The 23,473-nt window shown below is 39.0% G+C and overlaps 1 protein-coding gene and 1 long non-coding RNA gene across 3 annotated transcripts in view; one reads left to right on the top strand and one right to left on the bottom strand.

The window, feature by feature from the left end:
- RBL2 (RB transcriptional corepressor like 2) overlaps positions 1–11,207 on the bottom strand; it is a 60,948-nt gene extending 49,741 nt beyond the window's left edge. For both annotated transcript variants that reach the window (XM_037001436.2, XM_037001435.2), the window contains exons 1-4: positions 10,874–11,207; positions 8,545–8,675; positions 5,595–5,795; positions 2,599–2,663 (exon numbers count right to left, since the gene is read on the bottom strand). In XM_037001436.2, the coding sequence (XP_036857331.2) occupies positions 2,599–2,663; positions 5,595–5,795; positions 8,545–8,675; positions 10,874–11,113 (637 nt within the window). In that variant the 5' untranslated portion in view covers positions 11,114–11,207. The remainder of the gene's footprint in view (positions 1–2,598; positions 2,664–5,594; positions 5,796–8,544; positions 8,676–10,873) is intronic.
- Positions 8,686–14,509, top strand: LOC118968920 (uncharacterized). The gene is made up of 2 exons (XR_005056797.2): positions 8,686–10,303; positions 12,508–14,509. It is a non-coding gene; the product is annotated as an uncharacterized lncRNA (long non-coding RNA).
- Positions 14,510–23,473: the final 8,964 nt, after the last annotated feature.

Genomic DNA, 23,473 nt, shown 5'->3' with positions numbered 1-23,473 from the left:
TTTAAGTTCTAGAGCTAATAACTAGGAAAACACATTGATGCTTAGTATCAAAGAAAAAAGAAACCAAAATGTAAATCTATACGAACATGTCATTTCTGCAGTGCTGGGTTAAGTCTGTAACACTGGAAGCAGTAACAATGAAGGCAGTTAAACGGTTCTATTATTTTTTAGAAATATTTCTAGATTTTTAAAAACTTTTTAGTATATCCTTTTTTTCATTAAACACTGCATATATATGCTTCATATTGATTTTACAGTCTTATAACAGATGAATTCAATTTTAATAGCTTACATCAGAAGCATTATTCCTACATCTTGACATTTTCATACTAATGCCTACCCAAATGTATACAGGTGCGTACGCGCGCTTACCCGCACACGCACACACCTACACAGCTTTATTTCAGGCTTTCTTCTCTCCTCCAAAGAAAGTTACCACTTACTTCAGTGTATCAGGATAAGTAATATTTTTGTACAGATGGAAATACTGAACAAATCAATTTATATGAATTAAAGAAAAATATTTTTTGTGGCTAGAAAGGCAAATGATAATTAATAGGTCAAATGTTGCATTGATCTAACCAAATAACTTGCTTGGTTCTGCTATAAGGATGTTACTATTAAAATGTATTCAGTTCCTCAAATGTGAAACAGGAAGTGGCACCTACCCCTTTGAAATTACAAAGCCTATCATACTGACAGGCCTAAACTTGCCACAGAGGAAAACAAGAAACGCTGTAACTTCTAACAAAAGCTAAATGCCCTCAACCATCAGAATCTAATTTAAACTCCAGGAGGATCCCAGCATGACATCCTTTACATTTCAAATCCTGACTTTAGCAATGAATCTCACTTTGTGAGATATTTTCTTTCAATCAACAAAGATATCCTGTTTAGCCTCCAGAGTTGGCTTATTTTTCAGGAGTGAGAAGATTTCGGATCTCATGTAAATCAGGAAGTAACAACCATTTCTCTTCAGGCCACAAAACCCTGGGACAAGCACAAACTTGTCACTGGTGTATACCTGACATAGGAAGTCAACAAAGATAACAGGCAAAAAGTCAACTTATTTATCAGGAATGAGATAATCCAGGATGCCCATATGATACAGAGAGGTCATGATAAAGATAGCTATATGAGTACACATTCCCCCAAATAACTCAATTAAGAAGTGAATAAAACCAGTTGTAAAATTGTAAGATATTAGAAAATTGTAAGATACTAGTGATTCATGAGAGATCATAGTATTGGATTTTGAGGGAACAACGGCTCTTCAGATCAATAGACTCAATTAATAATGAAACTCAAAACACTGAGTTAACTGCAAAAACAAAAAATATGCCATCCAAATGATCAAGATCTAAATCTAAACAAGGACAATAAAATTCTTTTTAATAGCAGATATAGTACCAAGAACATTTACTTCTAGGTATACATACACTGTAAAAGACATAAATAAACAAATAAAAATCATGTATGTCAGATATAACCTACCCACAATCCAATGATACCATTAACAACATATAATACCAGCCACAGCAAGCTAAATGTAGTAACAAGTGTTACATCCATTATGGAAAGTTTATATGCTCCTAAGTCTTTATTTCATGCCACCTTTTTCACCACCAAAGAAACATGCCAGTGTAATAGAAAGCAAATAACCATTTACTTTTGACCAAAGATTTTTATTTTCCATCAAGCATGCAGCTCGTGGAAGAAAGGATGAGCTCTCACCTAACTAGCTATAAAAGACCAGCTATAATCAGACAAGTCCTGAGACCAACTGAGTGACAGACACACCCTCGCTAGAGGGCCTTCATCACAACCAGCATGAAACCAAGAGCTAAGAGATCTGGGTTCACATTCTAGCTCTTTCTAGCAGCTAGTTTCTGGGCCTCAATTCCCTAATCTTTAAAGTAAGTTCAGCTAGTTAATCTAACAATGACAATCTCTTATATTTATGAAACTCCTTCAAACACTATGATTCTTTGATTTCAACTATGCATTTTACTGGGCTATCTTAATGGCAAAAGCATCCTACATAGATTACTAAAAATCATTTCTATATAGAATTATAGATAGGACAAAAATAATTAAAACATATTTCACTAAATGCAGACCGTAGTTAAGTAAGATGAGAATAAAGGAAGAGAAAATAAATTGTATCTAAAGGCATTTGATCAAGCATATTTATCTGAACAAGATGCAAAAAAGCAATCTGAACTACACTCAGGATGATCATTCCCACTCAACTAAATAAAGCATGTTTCATGAAAAATACGGCATGAGATAATAATCACAGACATACTAATGTGTTTGCAGTCTGTAATTGAGAAGAATGGCATCGCTGGGTGAAAAAGATGCTGTGTAAGGACAAAATTAAAGGACTTCCCATTTAATAAGAGAAGTTTTGGATACTGTAAAGAAATTCAAAAGCTTCTTTTGGAAAGGCAGTACTTAAAAAAGAATCTGGTATTAAAACCCTTAAGAAATTTTTCAGTGAGAATCTTTCCCTGATATACACATTACAAGTTGATAAAAATAACCTGAACTCATTGATATGAGCTAATACCTAAACAAATATTACTCTTTTCTTACCTTTTGCATATATAAAAAGCACCCAACAAAAATGGAAAACTTCAGACACGGTACAGGGCTGTCGCCTTTGGGGGAGAAAAAAGTCATGAGATAACAGAGGAATTAGAAAAACACATCACAAATGACTACATATTAGGTGAGAAACAAAACCCACAATTAGAGGGAGTGATAACAGATTCACTTCACCTTGGAAATGTGCATGAAGCTCCTCTCCAATGTTATATTCCTAAGGAAATAGCTAGGACTGGGGAGAGTTTGTCTCAGAAAGAAGAAAATTCTGAAGAACTACATGAAAGCTTTTCAAGGTCAAGATAATAGGTAAGGCAGAAAATAAAATGAAAAACAATAGTTCTTTTGATGACATCAGCAAGGCTGACTCCATTAAGCAGTCAGGTACTTTCCCAATTTTTCTCCCTATCATAGCTGATGAACTGTAAACCCTCACTCCCTAAAGACATTTCAGATAATATCAAGTCACAAAAAGATGTTTTACTGTAAATTCTGGGCTTCCTATAATACCTTATACTTCTATCACTAAGAGTACATGTTGTTATTTTGCAAAGTTGTCTGCTAAAAGGAGTTTCAACTTGTTTCAAGCTCGGCTTTTCTGCCAAGACCTCTGTCAATGTTTAGATAGACACCTGTTCATCTCCACATCCCAAAACCCTTATTCCTTTTTTTTTTTTATTTTGGTATCATTAATCTATAATTACATGAGTGACATTATGGTTACTAGACTCCCCCAATCATCAAGTCCCCATCACATACCCCATTACAGTCACTGTCCATCAGCATAGTAAGATGCTGTAGAATTACAACTTGTCTTCTCTGACAACAGCCTTATTCTAACAAGGTGCTCCGTAGAGAAGAATCGGAAGACTGGAGTTAAGTTCCCGCACCATCATTAGTTAGGTACACTTGCTTTCCATGTGCCTGAGTCTCTTTATCAGCTGAAAGATTATTCTACTTGGGTATAATATTGTACTTAATTTGCCAGTTCAAGGCATGGGTTAAATGTTAGTGCCCTGCATTTGAAAACAACCTCCCTACCACAGGCACATAATAAACTATGAAGTTTGTACTTCTACCAAGATAAGTCAAACTTTTTAGCTTAACCATCAAGCCACTCTAAAAACTGGCTCTATAACTTGAGAACTCTTGAATGAACTTAACCTACTCAGCCAAATTTCCTCTTATGTTGCTGCTTCAGTGTCTTCTTTTATTATCCCTAGCATGGAAGGCTCCAAACTTACCTCCAAATTCACCTATTAAAATCCATCCCATCTTGAACTACCCAGAAGAGGCTCAAGACCATGGAACCACGACCAATAAATTATTCCATGGAACCTTACTTACCAGCTCACACAGAGGTTGATTTTTGCCTATGACTCCTACATTTCTATTATCTTTTAATTTATACATGCCTCTTTTCCCCAACTATACTGTAAGTTCACAGAACTATCCTGTATAACTGGCTGTTGGTATCTGGTTTTTTTTAATACTTGTGTTACACATAATACTTAACAAGATACTTCATACAGTAAGTTCTCAACAAATACGCAGTGCCAAACTTTCAGAGATTGGTGTGAGATGCAGAATCGAGTTATGGTGAAGCACCTGGATTCTGCAAGGATACTTCTTGAGTTGCAATAACAGCTCAACACTTACTGTGTGACCTTGGCCAAATTACTTAACCTCTCAAGGTCTTATTTTCCCCCAACTGTAAAGACAGTATTAACCTCATAGCTGTCAGAGGGATTAATTGAAGGAATACATGTTTTAAGCCTTAGAAGAGAAGAGTCCCTGCACTATAGTAAAGGATCAGTAAATGGCATACATTATTATTACTATTATCAGCCAAGAGAACTAATAAGAAGTGTACAGGGTGATATAAATGTAAAGATTTTAAACAAAATTATCTTAAATTTTCTTCATTAGAATTAGACAGTGTGTACACCTTAATAAATATCAAAGCAAGGACATTTGAAATCATTTTCTACAACACTCCAAAGAAAGAGGTTATCTATATCTTTCTATAAATGATCACATGAGCCTCACTCAGGCTCAGAGCAAAGCTTCTATCCAAACCTTAGAATACTTAATTGTAAATAGTTCCCTAACTACAAGCAAATGAGACCAGCTGCTTCCATATTAGGAAAGCCAATTATATAAAAATTACATAGCTTATTTTTAAAAGCTTCTCACGATCCTTCACTATTTGGGAAAACTTTTATATTGAAAAAAAAAGCAAACATTATTTATTCAATCATAGTAACTCCTTTCCCCTTACTTTCTTGTCAACATTTTTCTAGTTTTATTTTAAAAACAAATTTCCATTTCTACTTTATGAAAAAAATATCCATGATAAAGATCTAACCCATATTTCCCTTATCCATCAGGAAAGATGGCAAACACTGAGAGAGAAGGAGTTTATAGACTTTGCAGACCTGATCAAACAGCACAAGTTCATTATAGTTTTAGTTCCCCTATTCTCCATCCCAGGCCAGTTTCTCTACTCTTGATTGGTAGTAAAAATCAAAATACACAGAAAAGCCATTTCAGAGAGTTTTTTTGTTACTCAGTTTGACATAAAAGTCAAATAATAGACATAGGCGATATATGTCATAGTATACAGAAATAATAGAAACAGTTAATACAGTCAATAATAGAAAATTTAGCAGTCAGATTCTATATTAAAGGTGGCTAACTTGTGAAAATATCTAAGGTCTGACTTTTGAACTTTTGGTTGCTTAAATGAAAAGGAAAAGTTTGCCTAAACAAAGATTCCTTACAGTATGAAAGAAACCAAACTCTTCATGGCTAACATAAAATGAAAAGCAAGAAATTATTAAAAGAAAGCCCCTGGAGAAAAAGGTTATTTACGACATCCCATTTGTTTTTTAAGACTGGCAAAATAAACTGAGACACACAAAACCAGGGACCCAAATTGTGGAACAGACAATTGTGTATTCCTGTTAACAAATATAAAAACATACCGCTGTTTTCTTCCTCTTTGTTGACGAGGCTGCTCCTCTTGAGGATACTTAAAAATGTCCTGAAAAATGGGTTCATATTTCTTAAAAATTACAGCAGAAACAGTGAAGTTTCTTTCTAATCTCTCAGTACGCTCTCTGAAATGTGACGGTAGATTTGCCATTTCTTCCCATTTCTTCATCTTGTTAAAGAATTCAATTAAGCTGATATTAAAAATAAAAAATGAAATATTTTCAAAATTAACACAAAGTTAAAGAACACAACTATAGATAACTGAAAGTAAATAAAAATTAACTCACTAAATTATACTACTTTTAGATAGTGATATAAAATCACAATTTATAACTCTTACAGATTGGTTTTATTTCTCTCATCTTCCTAATCAACTTTTTTTCTGAGATTACCTAAGGGTTTTTTTTTAGTTTAATTATGAAATACATAAAAATACAAAATAAATAATTAACAGAGTAATGTAACCGACATTCATGTACCCAATTACCAGTTAACAAACATTAACATATCAAATACATTTTGCCAGGCTTGCTTCACGTTCTATAGAAAAAGCCCGTTCCCATTTGTACTCCTCTCCAATACCATTCCCCATTCTTCCCCAGAGATAGTCACCATTCTAACTTTCATCTGAATCCTCCCCACCCAGGTCTTTATACTTACTACTTACTACATGGATACATAAGGCCTTTATATACTTACTACGTGGATACATAAACAGTAAGTAGTATTTTTGTATGTATGGTTTAAAATTTTTATATAAACAGTATTATACTGTAGATAGCAGTATGCAACTTGCTTTTTCATTAGATTATTTCTGGGATTAATATTGATATATCAGATCTAATACATTCATTTTAATTAAAAATATTCTTTCATATGAATTACGATGCTTTTTTTGCATTCATTCCCCAAGCAATGAAAATTGAGGTTTCTACTTTTTTCATTATAACAAAAAAATGATGTAATGAACACATTCTTGTTCATATCATAAGAGTTTCTTTAGGAACTACCCCAAGAGGTAGAATTGCTAAATTAGAGAATGGACATCTTTAACTTTATTAGGTATTGTCAAATTTCCCACTAAAGTGGTTATATGTACTCTCTATCTCACTAATGTTCACCAGCACTACAGAGTTCCTGTTTCCCTCCAGAATGACCACACTTGCTATTATCAGACTTCAAATTCCCCCCAAACTGATAAGAATAAAATATTATCTTGCTTTTACTTTGAACTGCCTTGATCACTAGTGAGACTGAACATCTTATCTGTTTAGCTTTGTGAGTTTGGCTTTTGCAGAATCATATTTTTTACCCATTTTTTAGTAGCTATTTGTCAACTGTGTAAACATTTGTTAACAGTTCTTTGCATAATTCTGTATAGTGGGCTTCTGTCAATTACTGGCATACCTCAGAGATATTGTGGGTTTGTTTCCAGACCACCACAATAAAGTGAGTCAAATGAATATTGCAATGTAGCACAAAAAAGTGAGTCATATCAATTTTTTGTTTTCCCAGTGTATATAAAATTTAAGCTTATACTATACTGTGGTCTACAAAGTGTACAATGGTATTGTGTCTTTAAAAAGTACTTATCTTAATTTGAAAATTACATTATTGCTAAAAATGGTAACCATCATCTGAGTTTTCAGCAAGTCATAATCACTAGTCACAGATCACCACAGAAAATATAATAACATAAAAGTTTGAAATATTGAGAAAATTACTAATATATGACAGAAAGACATGAAATGAGCAAATGCTCTGGAAAAATGGAACCCACAGATTAACTTGACACAGGGTTGTTACAAACCTTCAATTCATAAAAAATGCAGGGTCTGCAAAGTGCATTGAAACAGGGTATACCTATATATGCATTGTAAATATCTTCTCCCAATCTGCTGTTTGTTTTAAATGCTTTTAATCCATTATGGCAGAAAAGTAATAATATAACCCCATAGGTAAAAAATGTAAAGATTGAGTTTTTTGAAATGGCAACAAAACGGAAGCCTGGGATTGTGTTACTCACATTAAAATGTTAGATAAGTTTAGTTTACTATAGTTTATAATCATGAGAACAAGGAACTTGCTTCTAAAGTTCCTTGTCTGTCATGTAACTGGATTACTCTGCCTCTGCTGGTCTTCTTCATAATGATTATAACTTAGCACCTTATTTGTTCACCTCTGCAGGTTGACAGCACAGGTATTCACCTCTTTATAACCTGCCTTTTGTTCTTAGGCCTAAATATATCTCAGGATGGAGTTCAAGGTTAAGAGACTCCAGCTGAAATAATGCATTTCTTGTTAGTTACTTGAATAGCAAGTGATTTTTTTAAAGCCATTAGGTATACATAAATTTTGACAATGGTATTTCTCCCCGAAATACCAAACATCCTTTTTTTCACCAATCTTTAATAAGCCATAGGAAAATTCACCCAAAAGGCACAAATAATAAATGTAATCAATTCAAGTACACAGCAGATAGAAAAAGCAATTTCTGCCTTTTCTTTAAAACATTATTTAACCCTTTCTATAACTGATTACAATAGTGTTACTTAACCCCAATGGGAAACTGAGAAATATTTTCACATTCCATATATATATATGAAGATACAAGTCCTGTGCATGTAGTTCTAAAATTTCTCAGTTCCTTACTTAGAATTCTCCCAATATTACACAATGATGAGTCAGAATCTTTAATAGTAAACTCTTCATACAAGTGGCCTAATACATTAAAATTCCAATATTTTTCACCAAAGAAGTAAAATACAATGGATACTAACTTAGATGTGGTAAAGGAAAACCATGAGCTAGCTTCTTAATTCAGCAATCCATTGGTAGAAAGGCTTAGCACATGAGGAACAGAGAATTCTTACTGGCTCTATGATTTATGAGCTTTTTTATATTAGTCATACTCTACTTTTCAAACTCCAATATAATTACCTCTGTTCTGAACATCGCAGAATTCTAGTTAAAGATACATAGTTTCCTTCAACTGTCCCTTTGCTTACAGTTGGCACCGATTTTCTGCAAGCCACATATAAGGCACATGCTAACCAATGAAGATCATTTCCCTGTAAAAGAAAAGTGGTGTTAAGTGAGTGACCTATATATATTTCAATATAAAAAATTATTATGTTTAAATTGAAAGTGTAATTTATGTATCTGTGGGAAACTGTATTTGCAATGATGGCCCTTTCCTTTGTGCTCTCTTATAATGTGACATTAACATTCTTGCACTGTGAGGTAGGAGTTGGTGTTTCCTCACTTTGAACTGTCAACCAATAGCACAGGTGAAAATGACACTACGGAACTTCTAAGATCATTAAAGGCAATACAATTCCACCTGGTTCTCTCTCTCTCTCTCTCAGGACATGTGGCTTGAGAGTTCCAACATGGGAGTAGAACACCGTGGGCAAATTAATTACCATTCACAGAGACTCAATCTTCTTATTTGAAAACTGAGAATTAAATGAGCTACAAGTATAAATTATAGTACAGAAATACAAGAAATTAAAAGATAAAATGCTATAACCATTGTTCTGTGTTAAATATCACATAGCTTTGTTTTCCACTGTACACTTCCATGAGACTGACATCCCACTGTTATTTTACAGCATACCTGACTACAAGCTCCACAAAGGCAGGGATTTTTGTTTTGTTCACTGCTCTATCCCCAGCACCTACAACAGTGTCTGGCAAAGAGTAGGTGATCATAAAATATCAAAAAGTTTTGACGAGTGAATAAATATCCATTCATTTATTGGGTAAACTAAGCATCTGAGATCAAAGTCTTAAAAAAACTGAGTAATCAAACATGTTTTCAAAAATAACTTACTAAGCATCTGTTATTCATCACTTGCTTATATAACCCAGGACTTCATATGACTTGACCTCTATGAGTTGAAATACTTCAACTGAATGGTGATCATGCTTGTTCTAATTTACAAGATTATCGTGAGGGCAAAATAAGGGCTTATTTGGAGGTCCTTATGCTTATCGCTAAGAAGAATGAGTAAGAACATGGCCTATTCAGCCAGATCACTTAAGTATATAAAGGATCTTTGTAAACTCTAAAGCAGTGTCCATGAGATCTTTGTGTGTCAGAAACTACACATAGCCTAATTTTAACACTCAGAACAAGTCTGTGAGGTAGGCACAAACATCTTAAGTTTACATATCATAAAACTGAGTTTTGGAGTGGTTAAGCAAACTCTCCAAAGTCGCCTAAGTCTGCCACTATATTAGTAGCTTTTTTTCCCCTATAGATAAAACAATGGGGGAGAAGGCACTGAAAATTACATTAATGCAAGAATAAGCAAAATAGAGCCTTAGGGACGAATAGGCAAAAACACCCTATTATAGTTCAATAATACTTTGGTTAGGCCTTCCCATTCTGAGCCTATTTGCCCCACTTCTTTCCACAAATTCTAAAACATAAACCGGTTTAAATGCCACCCACACACACAGGCAGTGGAACAGCTGATAAACAATCCCGACTTCCGTGTCACTTCCCATTGGTCCATAAAGGGGAGGTGCTTACAGAGTTGAGCCTCACTGGCTGGAATGGCCATTTTTCTCAACTGCAAGCCCCGTCCGAAGAAAGGGACAAACTGCTTGAATCTCAGCGACTGTGAGTCCTGTGTAATGTCGGGGCGACCAAAAGGACCTAAAGGTCATGGACTTCCTTTGGCAAATGGGGGTATGTGCTATATCCAGGCAGGCAGAAAGTCCAAATGAATAGTCTAACACTGCACGAAAACTTAAAAGAATTTGCTCAAACGGATGCAATGCCTGGACAAAGGCAATTTAGGACGGTAGCAAAAGAACTGAAAAAGCAGCCTAGAAACCCAGAGGCTAAATTGGGGTTAATCTCGGTGCAGACATAAACAGGTACCCTTCACTTCTCCGTACGGGCCTGACAGCTGCACCCGTTCGCCGTGCCAACAAGGTAGTTGTATTTTGTGACCGTGACCCCACCTCAGCCTCTAGGTGCTTTTTTGGGACACGAGATGTCCCCCATTCGGGACACGAAAGGGAAGAGCGGCGCGACGCGGTTCACCCTCAGGGCTGCTAACAGCTTTTCAAAAGCCAGGTTTCCAGGGCTAACGTGCGCACGGATAATTCCCAACCCTTTCAAAGCTGGGGACCCGGAGGTCGAGGCCGGAGGGCTCCTGCAGGACAGCCCGACCCGGGGTGAGGGTCCCCATTCCCGCGGCGGGCAGCCGCCACTAGGCCCGGAAAACCCCTCGTCTCCTCCCCCCGAACGCACCTCCAGCGTGTAGCTCTCGCTCATGCTCCGGTAGCTGTCCCAGGCCTCGGCCCGCGCCGCCTCATCCATGTTGAGGCGGCTGCACAGCTCGTCGAACCGCTGCTGGGTCTGAGAGGCCGGCGACTGGACCGGCTGCGCCGCGTCCTCCGCCGCGCCGTCGTCATCCTCCTCCTCATCCGAAGCTGCCGCCGCGGGAGCGGGAGGCGGGGGAGGCGGGGACTGGTCGCCTCCCGACCGCATAGCGTAACCCTGGGCCGGTCCTCAGGTGAGTCGAGGGTCGGGGCCCGCAGCCATTCAAACCGCGAAGCGCCCGGCCGTCGGCGGCCCGCAGAGACTGCGCCGCCGCCAACGAAACTAGACCTCACATAGGCACCCGTAGTTCTGGCACAGCCTACTGGGAAATGTAGTTCCAGACGGAGGACCACGGGAGTAAAAACTTTCACAAAGTCGGCTCACGTAGTCTCCCTTGAGCTGAAATAAAAGCGGCTTTACTACATCTCAAGTACCTCCCCATCGAGAGACAGCAGGGCTCTACTGATGAGAAACTATCGAAGAAACATTGACATCTGAAGGTTTAGTGTCCGAGTTGTCCCCAGAAATAATACTCATCACGTGGGTGTCTTTACCTAAAAAGTTAAGGGTAATAATAAAGGCCTGCCCGCCTAAGTTCAAATGTCGGCGTCGCTCCTAATTCCTAGTTGTTTCCTGTTTTAAATTGTATGTGAGCCTTTCAAATAATTATTGGATTTTTTTTTTTAAAACAGTAATTCTATTTTTCCCCAACGGATGAATTTACGTTCTCTGTGACATGTTGTACTATGCTCAGTCCCCCAATTGGCTCAATTTTTAATTTTACTCGTATTTTGCGGTCTATTTTCATGTATATACTAGACTAGAATCATTTTATTTCCAGTCCTCTTTGTTTTATAAATGGGTATGGTATAAAACATTTTCATGTTTAAGGAGATGTGACACATTGCTTTTTTGCTATGGGGTCAGCTCTCTCTCCATTGTTCCTTTGAACCCAGCCATCATACTGTGAGGAAACCCAGATCACATGAAGAAGCTCATTGTCAAAGATAAAGCTGGACATTAGTTCAAGGGGTGAAAACATTTTATTCACGTATTACTGTCAGTAAAGGAAAGAGCTGAGCTCTATTCCAATTTGTGCAATCCAAAGGGAGAGTAAAGGACTACAGATGGGGAGAGAGCTGAGCTCAAGCAAAATATGACCAAAGGCTGGTGAGTGTGACTGTGAGTGGACCAGCTATGTCTGGTGATTTATCAAAGGTGTTCTATCCTCCCACTAAAGCTGGGAGATGGAGGCCCTATCCTTCCTGCTAGTTACATTTCAAAGGAATGGCTTTCAGGCTTGAGAAATACACTCCTGATTTGTAGGGGATACATGTACAAAGGAAAGAGTCACAATTGTAAGCCCTTTTTAGTAAATGCTGTATGGGAGGTCTGGAACCTGTCATCAGGTATGGGCTAGAACAAACACTAAATTCTGGCAGCATTCAACTTTCTCAGGCATTTTAAATGGGTGGTGGGGGTGGGGGTTGGCTGGAGTCACCCTAGGGCACAGACTTATGCTGCTAGAAACCATGCAAGAGTTTGGTCATCTCTTACTGCAGAGGTTTGGGCCAGAGTTCTTCAGTTCTCACCATATGTGAAGGGCCCCCACCCATAAGATGGCGAACCTCCTGCTTCTCTTCCCGGTCTTCGGTTCCCGCCAGCGCCACCCGAGGCCCAATCACCTCTCGCCCCCCCCCCCCATCCGAGTACCTGGCCAATAGCCACCAGTCCCGTTGAAGTGGCACCTCAATCAGCTTATGTCCCTCCCTATATAACCTAGTACTTTTCCCCAATAAAGTGGAACTCACCAGTGAATTGCTGCAGTGTGTCGCTCCTTCCTTTCAATATGCACAGGACCTAAGGCCCCTGCCCCTCAGCCCTAGCCATGAGGAATTATCCAGTTTAGTAACAGATCTTGCAGCCTTCAGTCAAGCTGTCCAGCTAATACTGTATAGAGCAGAGGTGAACATTCCCACTGATCTCTGCGCAAGTGCAGATTTGTAAGCAAAATAAATTATTAGTATTGTTTCAAGTCACAGAGTTTTAGAATGGCTTGTTATGCAACAATATTCAAGCACCTATGAAGTGTTAATATCTATATCAATTATCATGAAAGAAAAAAAAATCACCTAATAATTGAATTTTTTTCTTGGTAATATTTTATGCCTCCACTAGCCTCACCTATAGAATACAAAATTTTTAACCTTAAAAAGCTAAAATTACTTAATAATCAACATTCACCATTCCTTAAAAAAATTAAAAAGGTTTTAAGTCAGAGCCACTTTGGATGATGGGAATTGACTTGCACATGAGCTTAGCTCTGGGAGTAAAGGGTTTCCCCGCCTGGGGTACGTTCTCTGAACTCGATGAAACTGGTGAAAGACAAGGGAAAGGGCAGGTCGGGAGGAACGGTTTTATTGCTCACAACTCATCTGTCCCTCAGCTCCACTAGCCAGCCCCCTGCTCTGTCTCTGCTGCCACAGCGCGTGCTCGCTTTCCCCACCCACCCCTTTCAGGAAAGAACTCCCTAGGCTGGTCCCTGGTGACTGGCGGGCACCAGACCAATTAAGTACCAAGAACAGAGGGGAAAAGAAAATGGCTGTTTTCTCTCCATTGCCCCTGCCTGTGGCTGTGCCCTGGCACATTGATAGGCAAATCGGCCAGGGCCAGGCCGGAAATTCCTGGTGAAAACTTCCATTTACCCCATAATGATCAAGTTGTTAAGGAAAGAGTTGAAATCAGTTTCCTAGGTTATGCTTACTAACATTTATTTCCCATATCTTCCTAGAGGTTGGAGTGGTTGTCTTAAAACACAAATCTGATCACCTCTTTCCTCTGCCTAAATGGCTTCCTGCTGCTCTTAGCCTCTTTCAGCTTCAGCCTCTGCATTCTCATTAAAAATTGCTTCCCCCGCACTTCCCCCTACCTATTGGGTCACTATTTTCCATCAATCAAGTACCAGTAAGTGTCAGTTTCTCAGATCTCCCTGTTGAATATTCTTGGGACAGTTATTATAATCATGATGAATTATTTACGTTTGATTACATTTCACATCTCTTGTCCTCATTATGCTTTAAGTGCTATTGAGAATACTAAGTATGTCTGTTTAGTTCTATTCTGTGACCTCAGAGCCTAAAACGATACTGGCATCTGGTTGACTCACCATAATATTTATTGAATGAACCATTGATGAGGATAATTGAGGTATGTCTTATTCTTACTGGAGCCTCAGATTTTATGTATGTAAAATCATTACCGGTGTTGTGATCTGATAGCCCAACAAAATGTCAAAGACCATAAATGGCAGCCATCTACCTTCACATTATATATATCGCCTTAAACCAAATGACTTAACTGTGAAACTTCACATAAACTTTGTGTATGACAAACCACAGTGTTCTTCAAACTTTTTGGTCTTGGCCCCCTAAAATAATTACCAGCTAGCTTATTTTAAACTTGACATCTAAAATTTGTCATTAAAAGTTTGATCAGGTGCAAAGGATGTACCTTCCAGCATGTAACTTTAAATCTTTTAAAATAAAACTGTTGCCAAACTTTAAATATATCCAATGGACTCTAAATATCATAGCAATTTGATATTCACTATCATCATTTTAAAAATACATGAACAAAATTTTCTTCAGCTATTAAAAATGTAACATTCCTTTTTCTCCTTGACCTCATTTTCCCATTCTATTATCCCGACAAAATGTTATCCTAATATGTTTTGTGCTTCAAAGTCCTTTATTGATCTTTCATATTTCCTTTGAGCAAAAAATGTATATATAAATTAATTTTGCATGTATCCTTCTGTTTATTCTTTTATGTCAGATTCATTGAGGTATAATTTGCATGAAGTAAAATTCACTCTTTTAACTGTACAGTTCTATGAATTTTGACAAATACATAGTCACATTCACCATGATCAAGACATAGAACGTTTCTATCACCCTAAAGGTTTCTAGGTGTCCCTTTGTAGTAAGTCCCTCCTTTCATAGCCCCTGATCAGCCCCTGAAACTGATCAGTCTTCTATCCCCATGGTTTTGCCTGTTTTCAAAAATGCCACATCAGTGAATCATACAATATGTAGCTTTTGAGGCTGGCTCCTTTCCACTTAGCGAAATGCCTTTCCCATTCATCTAAGTTGTTGCATGTGTCAGTTTGTTCATTTTTATTGAAAACTAGTTTTCTCTTGTATGACTCTTCCAACATTTATCTATCCATTCACCAGTTGAAGACATCTTGGTTGTTTCCACTTTTTGTCAATTATGAGAAAAGCTACTGTAACATTTATGTGTGGGTTTGCACGACACAGTTTTCATTATTCTTGGGTAAATACCTAGGAGTGTGCTATGGGTCTGAGCTTTGTGTCCCGCCAAAATTTATATATTAAAGCCCTAACCTCCAATGTGAGTATATTCCAGGGGGACTTTGAGTAGGTAAGTAAGGTTAAATGAGGTCATAAGTGCAGGCCTCTAATCCAATGACATTGGTGGCCTACTAAGAAGGGCACATGCACACACTGAGGAAAGACCAGGTGAACACACATCGAGAAGCTGCCCAAGCAGACGAAGACAGAGTGGTATCGCAAGGTTGTATGGTTAAATATGAAACTTAAGAAACTGCCACATTTTTTTCTAAAGTGGATCCTACCCACATTTAAATTAACATTGATTTCCTTTGATCATAAAGCTCTAAGTATTAAATTTCTTTCGGATTGAGTGATCAGATGGCTGTTATTGAGATTGTGGCTTCCACTGTGTTTGCAGTTTGTGTATGTGTCTCCCACAAAAAATCAATAAAAAGTGTGTTGCAGCCAGTAAAACTCTTGAATTTCCACTCGAGGATGTCAACTACTCAGGCAGTGCTCGTGAGGCTATGGAGAAAATGGAACTCTTGGGCACGGTTGGTGGGAGTGTAAACCAGGGCAGCCACTATGGAGAGCAGTAGGAAGATCCCTCAAAAATTAAAAATATAACTCTCATACTGATGCCGGGGTTCTCGTTTGCAGAGTTGAAGAATGAACTTAGCAAACAGTCAAGGTAGGAGAGCCAGGGAGACTTTTATTGAGAGATACACTGAGAGGACAGACAGAGCTCAAGAGGGGATTTGGAAAGAATATAACCTTATGCAGTGGCTGTGGGGGGGCAGGCAGGGGGGCCGTGGACAGCAATTCATGATAGAGAAATGAAAGAGTGAGAGAAATAGGCTACTTAAGAGAAGTGGCGTGTCAGGCAGAAGTCCCAGGTCTGTTAGCTATGTCTGATGATGCAGAGAATCCACTTGTAAAAGATAAAGAAGGTATTTGATTTGAAAATTAGTTGATTGGAGGACAGCATGGTACAACAGATGTGAGCACTTTCTGTAGTCAACAGATTGAGGAGTGAACAGCAAATGAGGAGGTGAAAATAGGGCTGCTGACTACCGTGCAAGAATTCAAGAGGTGAAAGGAGAGAGAGCAGGCAGGCAGGTAGTGGAGGTGAAGGACGCTGGGTGAAACGAGTTTTTTTTAGGCAACTTGCCTGTTTGTAGCATGAGGAAGGCCCCAGCATTGAGGGGAGGCCTGAAGATTTGGGGGATTAGTGGAGATGGGTAGGGCCAGGTCTTGGAGGGGACAGGGTGAGGTGGTGGGACCTGCTGTCCTCTAGCGTAGGGTGAGGAGGAGAGGGAGAGGGTGATGGGAGCAGGGGAAGCTGAGGGGCTTTGCCTGAGAGACTTGGTTGACAAGGTGTAGGAATCCCGTGTTCTGTTGGAAATGAGGGTGGCAGGTGTGGGACAGGGACCTGAGGAAAGAAAGCCAAGACGTTTTGGTCCTGTTCCTCTGGGGGATGAGCACTGGGAGGTTTGCCTGGCAGCCAGGTGTGCAGGGTTGCCGGTTTGCAGCTTTATGGGAGGGAGAACCGAGAAGCCTGGCAGGGAGATGTCGGCGGCTGGGATTGCCATGATGGTATATATGCTAGGGCAGGGCCCGGGGCATCTGTACGGTAGGGCTGGCAAGGTGAAATGGGAGGGAGGGAATACATGTTGTCTAGAGGTGAGAGTCAGAAAAGAAGGTTCTAGAGTTCAGAATTACAGAGGCCTTAGTGGTTTGTCAGAGTGAAGCCGACGAAGTGCAAGAAACGTGTACTGGGCTGTTAGCGCACATCCACAAGGCATTGGGGCTGCCAGACGTGCCCAGGGCAGGGAGGAGCCTGTTCCCTGGGCCAGTTCCCGGGGAATGCGGTAGTGTGCTGGGCATTATTGCTAGTCACTCATCCCTGAGCCCACGCTCAGGCCCCCAGGTAGCCAACCATGGGTCAGGTGTAGCGTTTCCTTTTCAGCACCCTCCTTGCCCTCCAGACAGTCCTCTTGGATTTGGAAGGGGGTTGGGAGGAGGGACTGTGAAGAATCTAGGACTCAGAGCCTGTGGACTGGGGGCCAAAAAGCCCCAGTTCCAGAGAACTTAGACAGCTGTGAACCTTTCATTGCTTGTGATGCCCCCAGTCCTGCTCCTAGGATGATGACAGAGAGGGACATGCTAGCTCTCTTCATTCCACTTAGTCCACATTTACCAACAGGGTCCTTCGGGATGACTCAGACTCAAGGGTGAAGCCCCCTGCTTCTTTCCTGCTGTCCAACTCCCTCTGTGCATCTGCACCCTCCCCGCGTTTGCTGCAGGGCCCTGGGTCTGTGGTGTCACTCTCCTCTCTCCCTAGGCATCGCACCTTGTCTCCGTCCGTTATTTGCTTACTCTGATGGCCCTCCATGGCCCTTCTCTCCCTAATGTTGTGTTCATTGAAAGTAAGAGTTGTTCTTTACTTTTAATTGAGTGCTAGCCCTTTATGTTTAGATTCACTTATGTTTGTATTCTGGCTGTCCTTCTGGTTTCTTGTATTGGAACAACTTATGGTAAGGGCTTCAGGCCTTTAGAGCCACTGGCTCCCCTGGGCTCAAGTTTATGCTGGGGCCAGATTCTCGGGGTTGTAGAAATTGAGAAAAAGGCAGTAGTGCCTACATTAATGTATTCAGCCCCCTTGGCCCTCAGTTTTCCTGTGCAGGGAGAATTTTTCTGGGACTCTAGGAAATTGCACTCGCTTGGAGCTAGGTGGAGTGAAACACCAGGATTGGAGTGAGTGACTGCATGGCAGCAGTGCCTGTTCTAGGTAGCCACTACATGTGGTGGGGGTCACAGAGCTGGGCTGGGGGAGCAGTGCTGCTGCAGGAAGCAGAGCTGACCTTGCAGGTTCTAGATGCTACAGCACCTACTTTGGGAATTCCTAGGGTCATTTCAAGCGCTCGGGAAGTCATAGACCAAGGATTTATGTGCTGACTTCAGTATGTAGCCCTCCTAATTGGTCAAAACTTTTCCTAATAAGTGTGACCATTCCTTTCCTCCACAGCTCTGCTTGAGTTTGGAGTAGAGGAAACAGCGATTAAAAACCCTTTAGCATGTTTGATGGACTCTGGGAGAGTGAGTATGGCTTATGAACAGAGGGGTCCCTGCTGCAAGAGACCTATGCCCTCCACCCAGACTGAGCCTCTGTGGAGAGCAGAGGCAGGCTGGCTAGCCGGCCCCTGCTTGGTGTGGGGAGGTGGCTGGGGACTGGGCCCTGAGCACTGGGCATGTACAGTGTGGTGCCTGGTGCCCCCTGCTGGATCCAGAGTTGCTCTGCAGGCCTGCTGTCTGGATGATCTTTCTGGTTCACATGTGGTGGCCCATCTGTGGGACTAGTTAAACCACCACGCCCGTCTCACGGGACTGATTATAGGACCTGGGGCACACCAGGTATGCAGGCAGCCCCTTAGAAGCTCTGCAAAGCCCTCAGCAGCTGGAGCTGAGGAAAGGGTGAATCAACTGAGCAAAAGTCAAGGGAGCAGTAGTCTGATTCCCTGCCGAGTTCTGCCTTATTGACAAGAGTTTTGTGTGAGTTCTTCAGATGTTGTGTATCTACTCCCTTTTATAAGAACAGTGGAACTCCAGTAGCCTCGACTGTGAGAGGACATCCACCTGTTGAACTTAAACCTTTTAATAAGCAGAATTGAGGGAGAGAGCAATGTTCTTAAGAGGCCCTGATTACCAGAATGGGTATTTAAAAAAAATTTTTTTTATTGTGGTAAAAAACACAACATAAAATTTACCATCTTAACCGTTTGCAAGTGTGTAGTTCACTAGTGCTAGATACCTTCATATTGTTGTGAATTAGATATTCAGAACGTTTTCATCCAGCAAAACTGAAACTTAATACCCATTAAACGACTACCCCCCCTCCGCCACCCCTAGGTAACCACCATTCTTTCTGTTGCTATGAATTTGACTACTTTAGATACCTCACGTAAATGGAAACATGCAATATTTGTCTTTTTGTGAGTGGTTTATTTCACTTAGCTTAATGTCCTCAAGGTTCATACACGTTGTGGTATTTACCAAGATTTCCTTCCATTTTGAGGTGGAATAATATTCCATTGTACATGCTGCATTTTGTCTACCCATTCATCTGTTGGTGGATATTTGGGTTACTTCCATCTTTTGGCAATTTTGAATAATGCTGCTATGAACATATAAAATATCTCTTTGAGATCCCACTTTCAGTTCTTTCAGATATATATATACCCAGAATGTGGGATTGCTGGATCATGTGTTAGTTCTGTTTTTCATTGTATATTTTTCCTAGCACTTGCACCATTTTACAATCCCACCAATAGTTCACAATTTCTCTGCATGGTTGCTAACACCTGCTATTTTGTTTTCGTGGGTTTTTTTTTCATAGTAGCCATTGAAGTGATAGCTCATTGTGGTTTTGATTTGCATTTCTCTGATGACTAATGATTTTGAATATACTTTTGTATGCTTCTTGCCCATTGGTACATCATCTTTGGAGAAATTTCTATTCAAGTCCTTTGCCCAGAATGGGTAATTTTTTATTTTTTATTTATTTTTATTAAAATTTTTTAAAAAATTTTGATATCATTAATCTACAGTTACATGAGCAACATTATGGTTACTAGACTCCCCCCATCATCAAGTCCCCACCACACACCCCATTACAGTCACTGTCCATCAGCGTAGTAAGGTGCTATAGAATCACTGCTTGTCTTCTCTGTGTTGTACAGGCCCCCCCATGCCCACCCCCAAATTATGTCTGCTAATCATACTGCCCCTTTTACCCCCTTGTCCCTCCCTTCTCACCCATCTTCCCTGGTCCCTTTCCCTTTGGTAACTGTTAGTCCCAGAATGGGTAATGTTTACAAACTTAAAAAATGTAAACTTTATAGAAAAGTTGCAGAATTAGACAAAGAACAATCATATGCCCTTTACGGAGATTGACCTGCTGTTAACCTTTAGTTTGCTTTGTTTTGTAATTTGTGCTCTCTCTCTAATAAATATATTTTGTCTTAACTACTTCGTACACTATGATTTCTTCTCAAATATTTCATTGATATTTTCTAGGAATAAAGTCATTCTTCTGTACGACTATCATTCAGCCTTCATCTTCAGTAAATTAACATTGATACAGTACTTTTTTCTAGTCTATCTTCCATATTCTTCTTTTGTCAGTTGACCCAAAATTGTGCCTCTAATCATTTTTTAACATCTTGAGATATGGTTCTCATACTCTATAATGCACAAATTTAAAGTGTACAGTTTTATGGCTTTTAATATGTTTACAGAGTTGTACATCTATCACAACTTTTGAACATTTTCATCATACTAAAAAGAAACCTTATATTCATTAGAAGCACTCACCAATTTCCCCTTCCCCTGGTCCCTGGGAACCACTAATCTATATTCTGTCTCCATAAATTTGCCTGTTTTGGACATTCCATATAAATGGAATCATGAGCTATGTGGCCTTTTGTGTCTGGCTTCCTCCTTTTAGCACAAGGTTTTCAAGGCTTATCCATGTCATTGGATTTATCAGTACTTCAGTCCTTTTAGTGATCAAATAATAGTCAATGGTGTATAGACGTGCCACTATTTTGTTTATCTGTTCGTCAGTTAATGGACATTTATCTGTTTATCAGTTAATGGACAAATTCCTACCTTTTGGTTATTATGAACCATGTTGCTGTGAATATTCATGTACAAGTTTTTGTGTGGACATGTTTTCATTTCTCTTGGGTATATATGTGGTAATGGAATTGCTGTTTGAGGAAGTAGCAGACTGTTTTCCAAATGTAAATTGCAAATGTACCATTTTATGTTCTCACCAGCGGTGTATGAAATGAACAGTTTCTCTACATCTTTGCCAACACATATTATTTGTCTTCTTGATTATAGCTATTCTTAATGGCTGTGAAGTATATCTCATTGTTGTTTTGATTTTTTTACCCCTAGTAATTAATAATGTTGAGCATCTTTGTCTGTGTTTATTTGCCATTTGAGTATCTCTTGAGAAATGTCTATTCAAATTTTATAGGACTTTTTAAATTGGGTTATTCGCCTTTTTATTCTTAGAGTTTTAAGAGTGTAGGAGTTCTGTATATGTTCTGGATTCTAGAACTTTATCAGACAAATGATTTTCAAATATTTTCTCCTGTTCTGTGGGTTATCTCTTCACTTTATTGATACTGTCTTTTTTAAATTAAAGTGTCATTAATATACAATCTTCTGTTGGTTTCACATGTACATCACAGTGGTTCAGCAGTCCCCATGATCTACTTGTATTGTGACTGTGAATTATTATGCCCTTTTATCCCCCTCCTGTAGTCCTGCACTCTTCCCAACCCCTCCTGCTTGGTAACCACTAGTCACTTCTCTGTGTCTGTGAGTCTACTGCAGTCGTGTTTCTTCTGTTTTGCTTTGTTTGTATATTCTATAAATAAATGAAATCATACAGTATTTGTCTTTCTCTGCCTGGCTTATTTCACTGAGCATAATATACTCTAGATCCATCTATGTTGTTGCAAATGGCAGTATTTCTTTTCTTTTTATGGCTGAATAATATTCCATTGTGCATCTGTACCATGTATTGATAGTATTTTTTTATGTACAAAAGTTTTAATTTTGATGGTGTCCAATTAATTTATTTTATTTTATTTTTTAGTGCTTTAGCTATCATCCGTAAGAAATTATTGCCTAATCTAAGGTCACAAAGATGTATAACTGTGCTTTCTTCTATGAATTTTATATTTTTAGCTCCTACATTTAGATCTTTGATGGATTTTTTTAAGTTTTATTTATTTATTTATTATGTTGGTATCATTAATCTACAATTACATGAAGAACATTATGTTTACTAGGCTCCCCCCTTCACCACATCCCCCCCCACATACCCCATTACAGTCACTGTCCATCTTTGATGGATTTTGAGTTGATTTTTGTGTATGATATGAAGTAGGAGTCAAAACTCATTTTCTTGCATGTGAGTATCCAGTTGTCCAGGCAGTAGTTGTTGAAACACAGGTCTTTCCCCAATGAATCATCTCGACACCCTTGTCAAAAATTGGCTGATCATTGATGTTTGGGTTTGTGTCTGGACTCTCAATGCTATTTCGTTGCATTTATATGTCTATAGTTAAGCCAGTATCACAGAGTCTTGATTATTGTAGCTTGTTTAATAGGTTTTTAGATTAGAAAGTGTGAATCCTCCAATTTTGTTCTTCTCTCTCAAGGTTGTTTTGTCTAATCTAGGTTCCTTGCATTTCCATTATGAATTTTAGGATCAGCTTGTCAATTGTTGCTAAATGACAGCTTGGATTTTGATGGGGTTTGTGTTGAATCTGTAGGTCACTTGAGGGAATACTGCCATCTTAATAATATTAAGTCTTTGGATTCATAAACACGAGATGTCTTTCCATCTCATTTAGGTGTCCTTTAATTTTTCAACATATTTTGTAATTTTCAGTTCATAAGACTTTTGCTCTCTTGTTTTCCACCCTCCATTGTTTCTCAAGAGAAATCAGCTGTGAATCTTCCTGAGGATCTCTTGCCCATGATGTCACTTCTTTCTTGCTGCTTTCAAGGTTCTCTCTGTCTTTGGTTTTCAGCAGTTTGGTTATGATGTGTCTAGGTGTGGAGCTCTTTGAGTTTATTATACTTGGATTTGTTGAGTTTCTTGGATGTGTAGATTAATGTTTTTCATCAAATTTGGGAAATTTTATGCTGTTATTTCTTCAAATATGCTTTCTGTTCCTTCTCTCCTCCTTCTCCTTCTGGGCCTTTCATTATTCATTTTGGCAGTGACTTTTTTTTGATAGTATAATTATATAGTTTCTCATCTGAGTATATTTGTGTTTCTGCAAACAAGGGATATACTGAAGATTGTTTAAACAAACTAAAGACTAAAAGAGTACCTGGATATTCTAGAGGTCAGGGTGGAAAGGCGGCATGGAAAGACACTGGTAATAAACTGTTATGATCATCTTAGAGGAGGTGAAGGGAGCAGGACATATTTCAGATAAGGGAACATAACACGTGACAGGTAAGAAAGAATAAGTGCATACATGATACAGCATTTCAAAACTAAATGTCGTTCAGAACTTTGGGTATAAATGAAGAAAAAGTGACTTATAAATGGCCTTAATTTTCAGGTGAGTTATAAAAC

This window comes from Manis javanica, chromosome 17, assembly GCF_040802235.1.
Source record: "Manis javanica isolate MJ-LG chromosome 17, MJ_LKY, whole genome shotgun sequence".
Taxonomy (NCBI): Eukaryota; Metazoa; Chordata; class Mammalia; order Pholidota; family Manidae; genus Manis; species Manis javanica.
The sequence above is the reverse complement of the archived record's forward strand: the minus strand, read 5'-3'. Positions and strand labels throughout refer to the sequence as shown.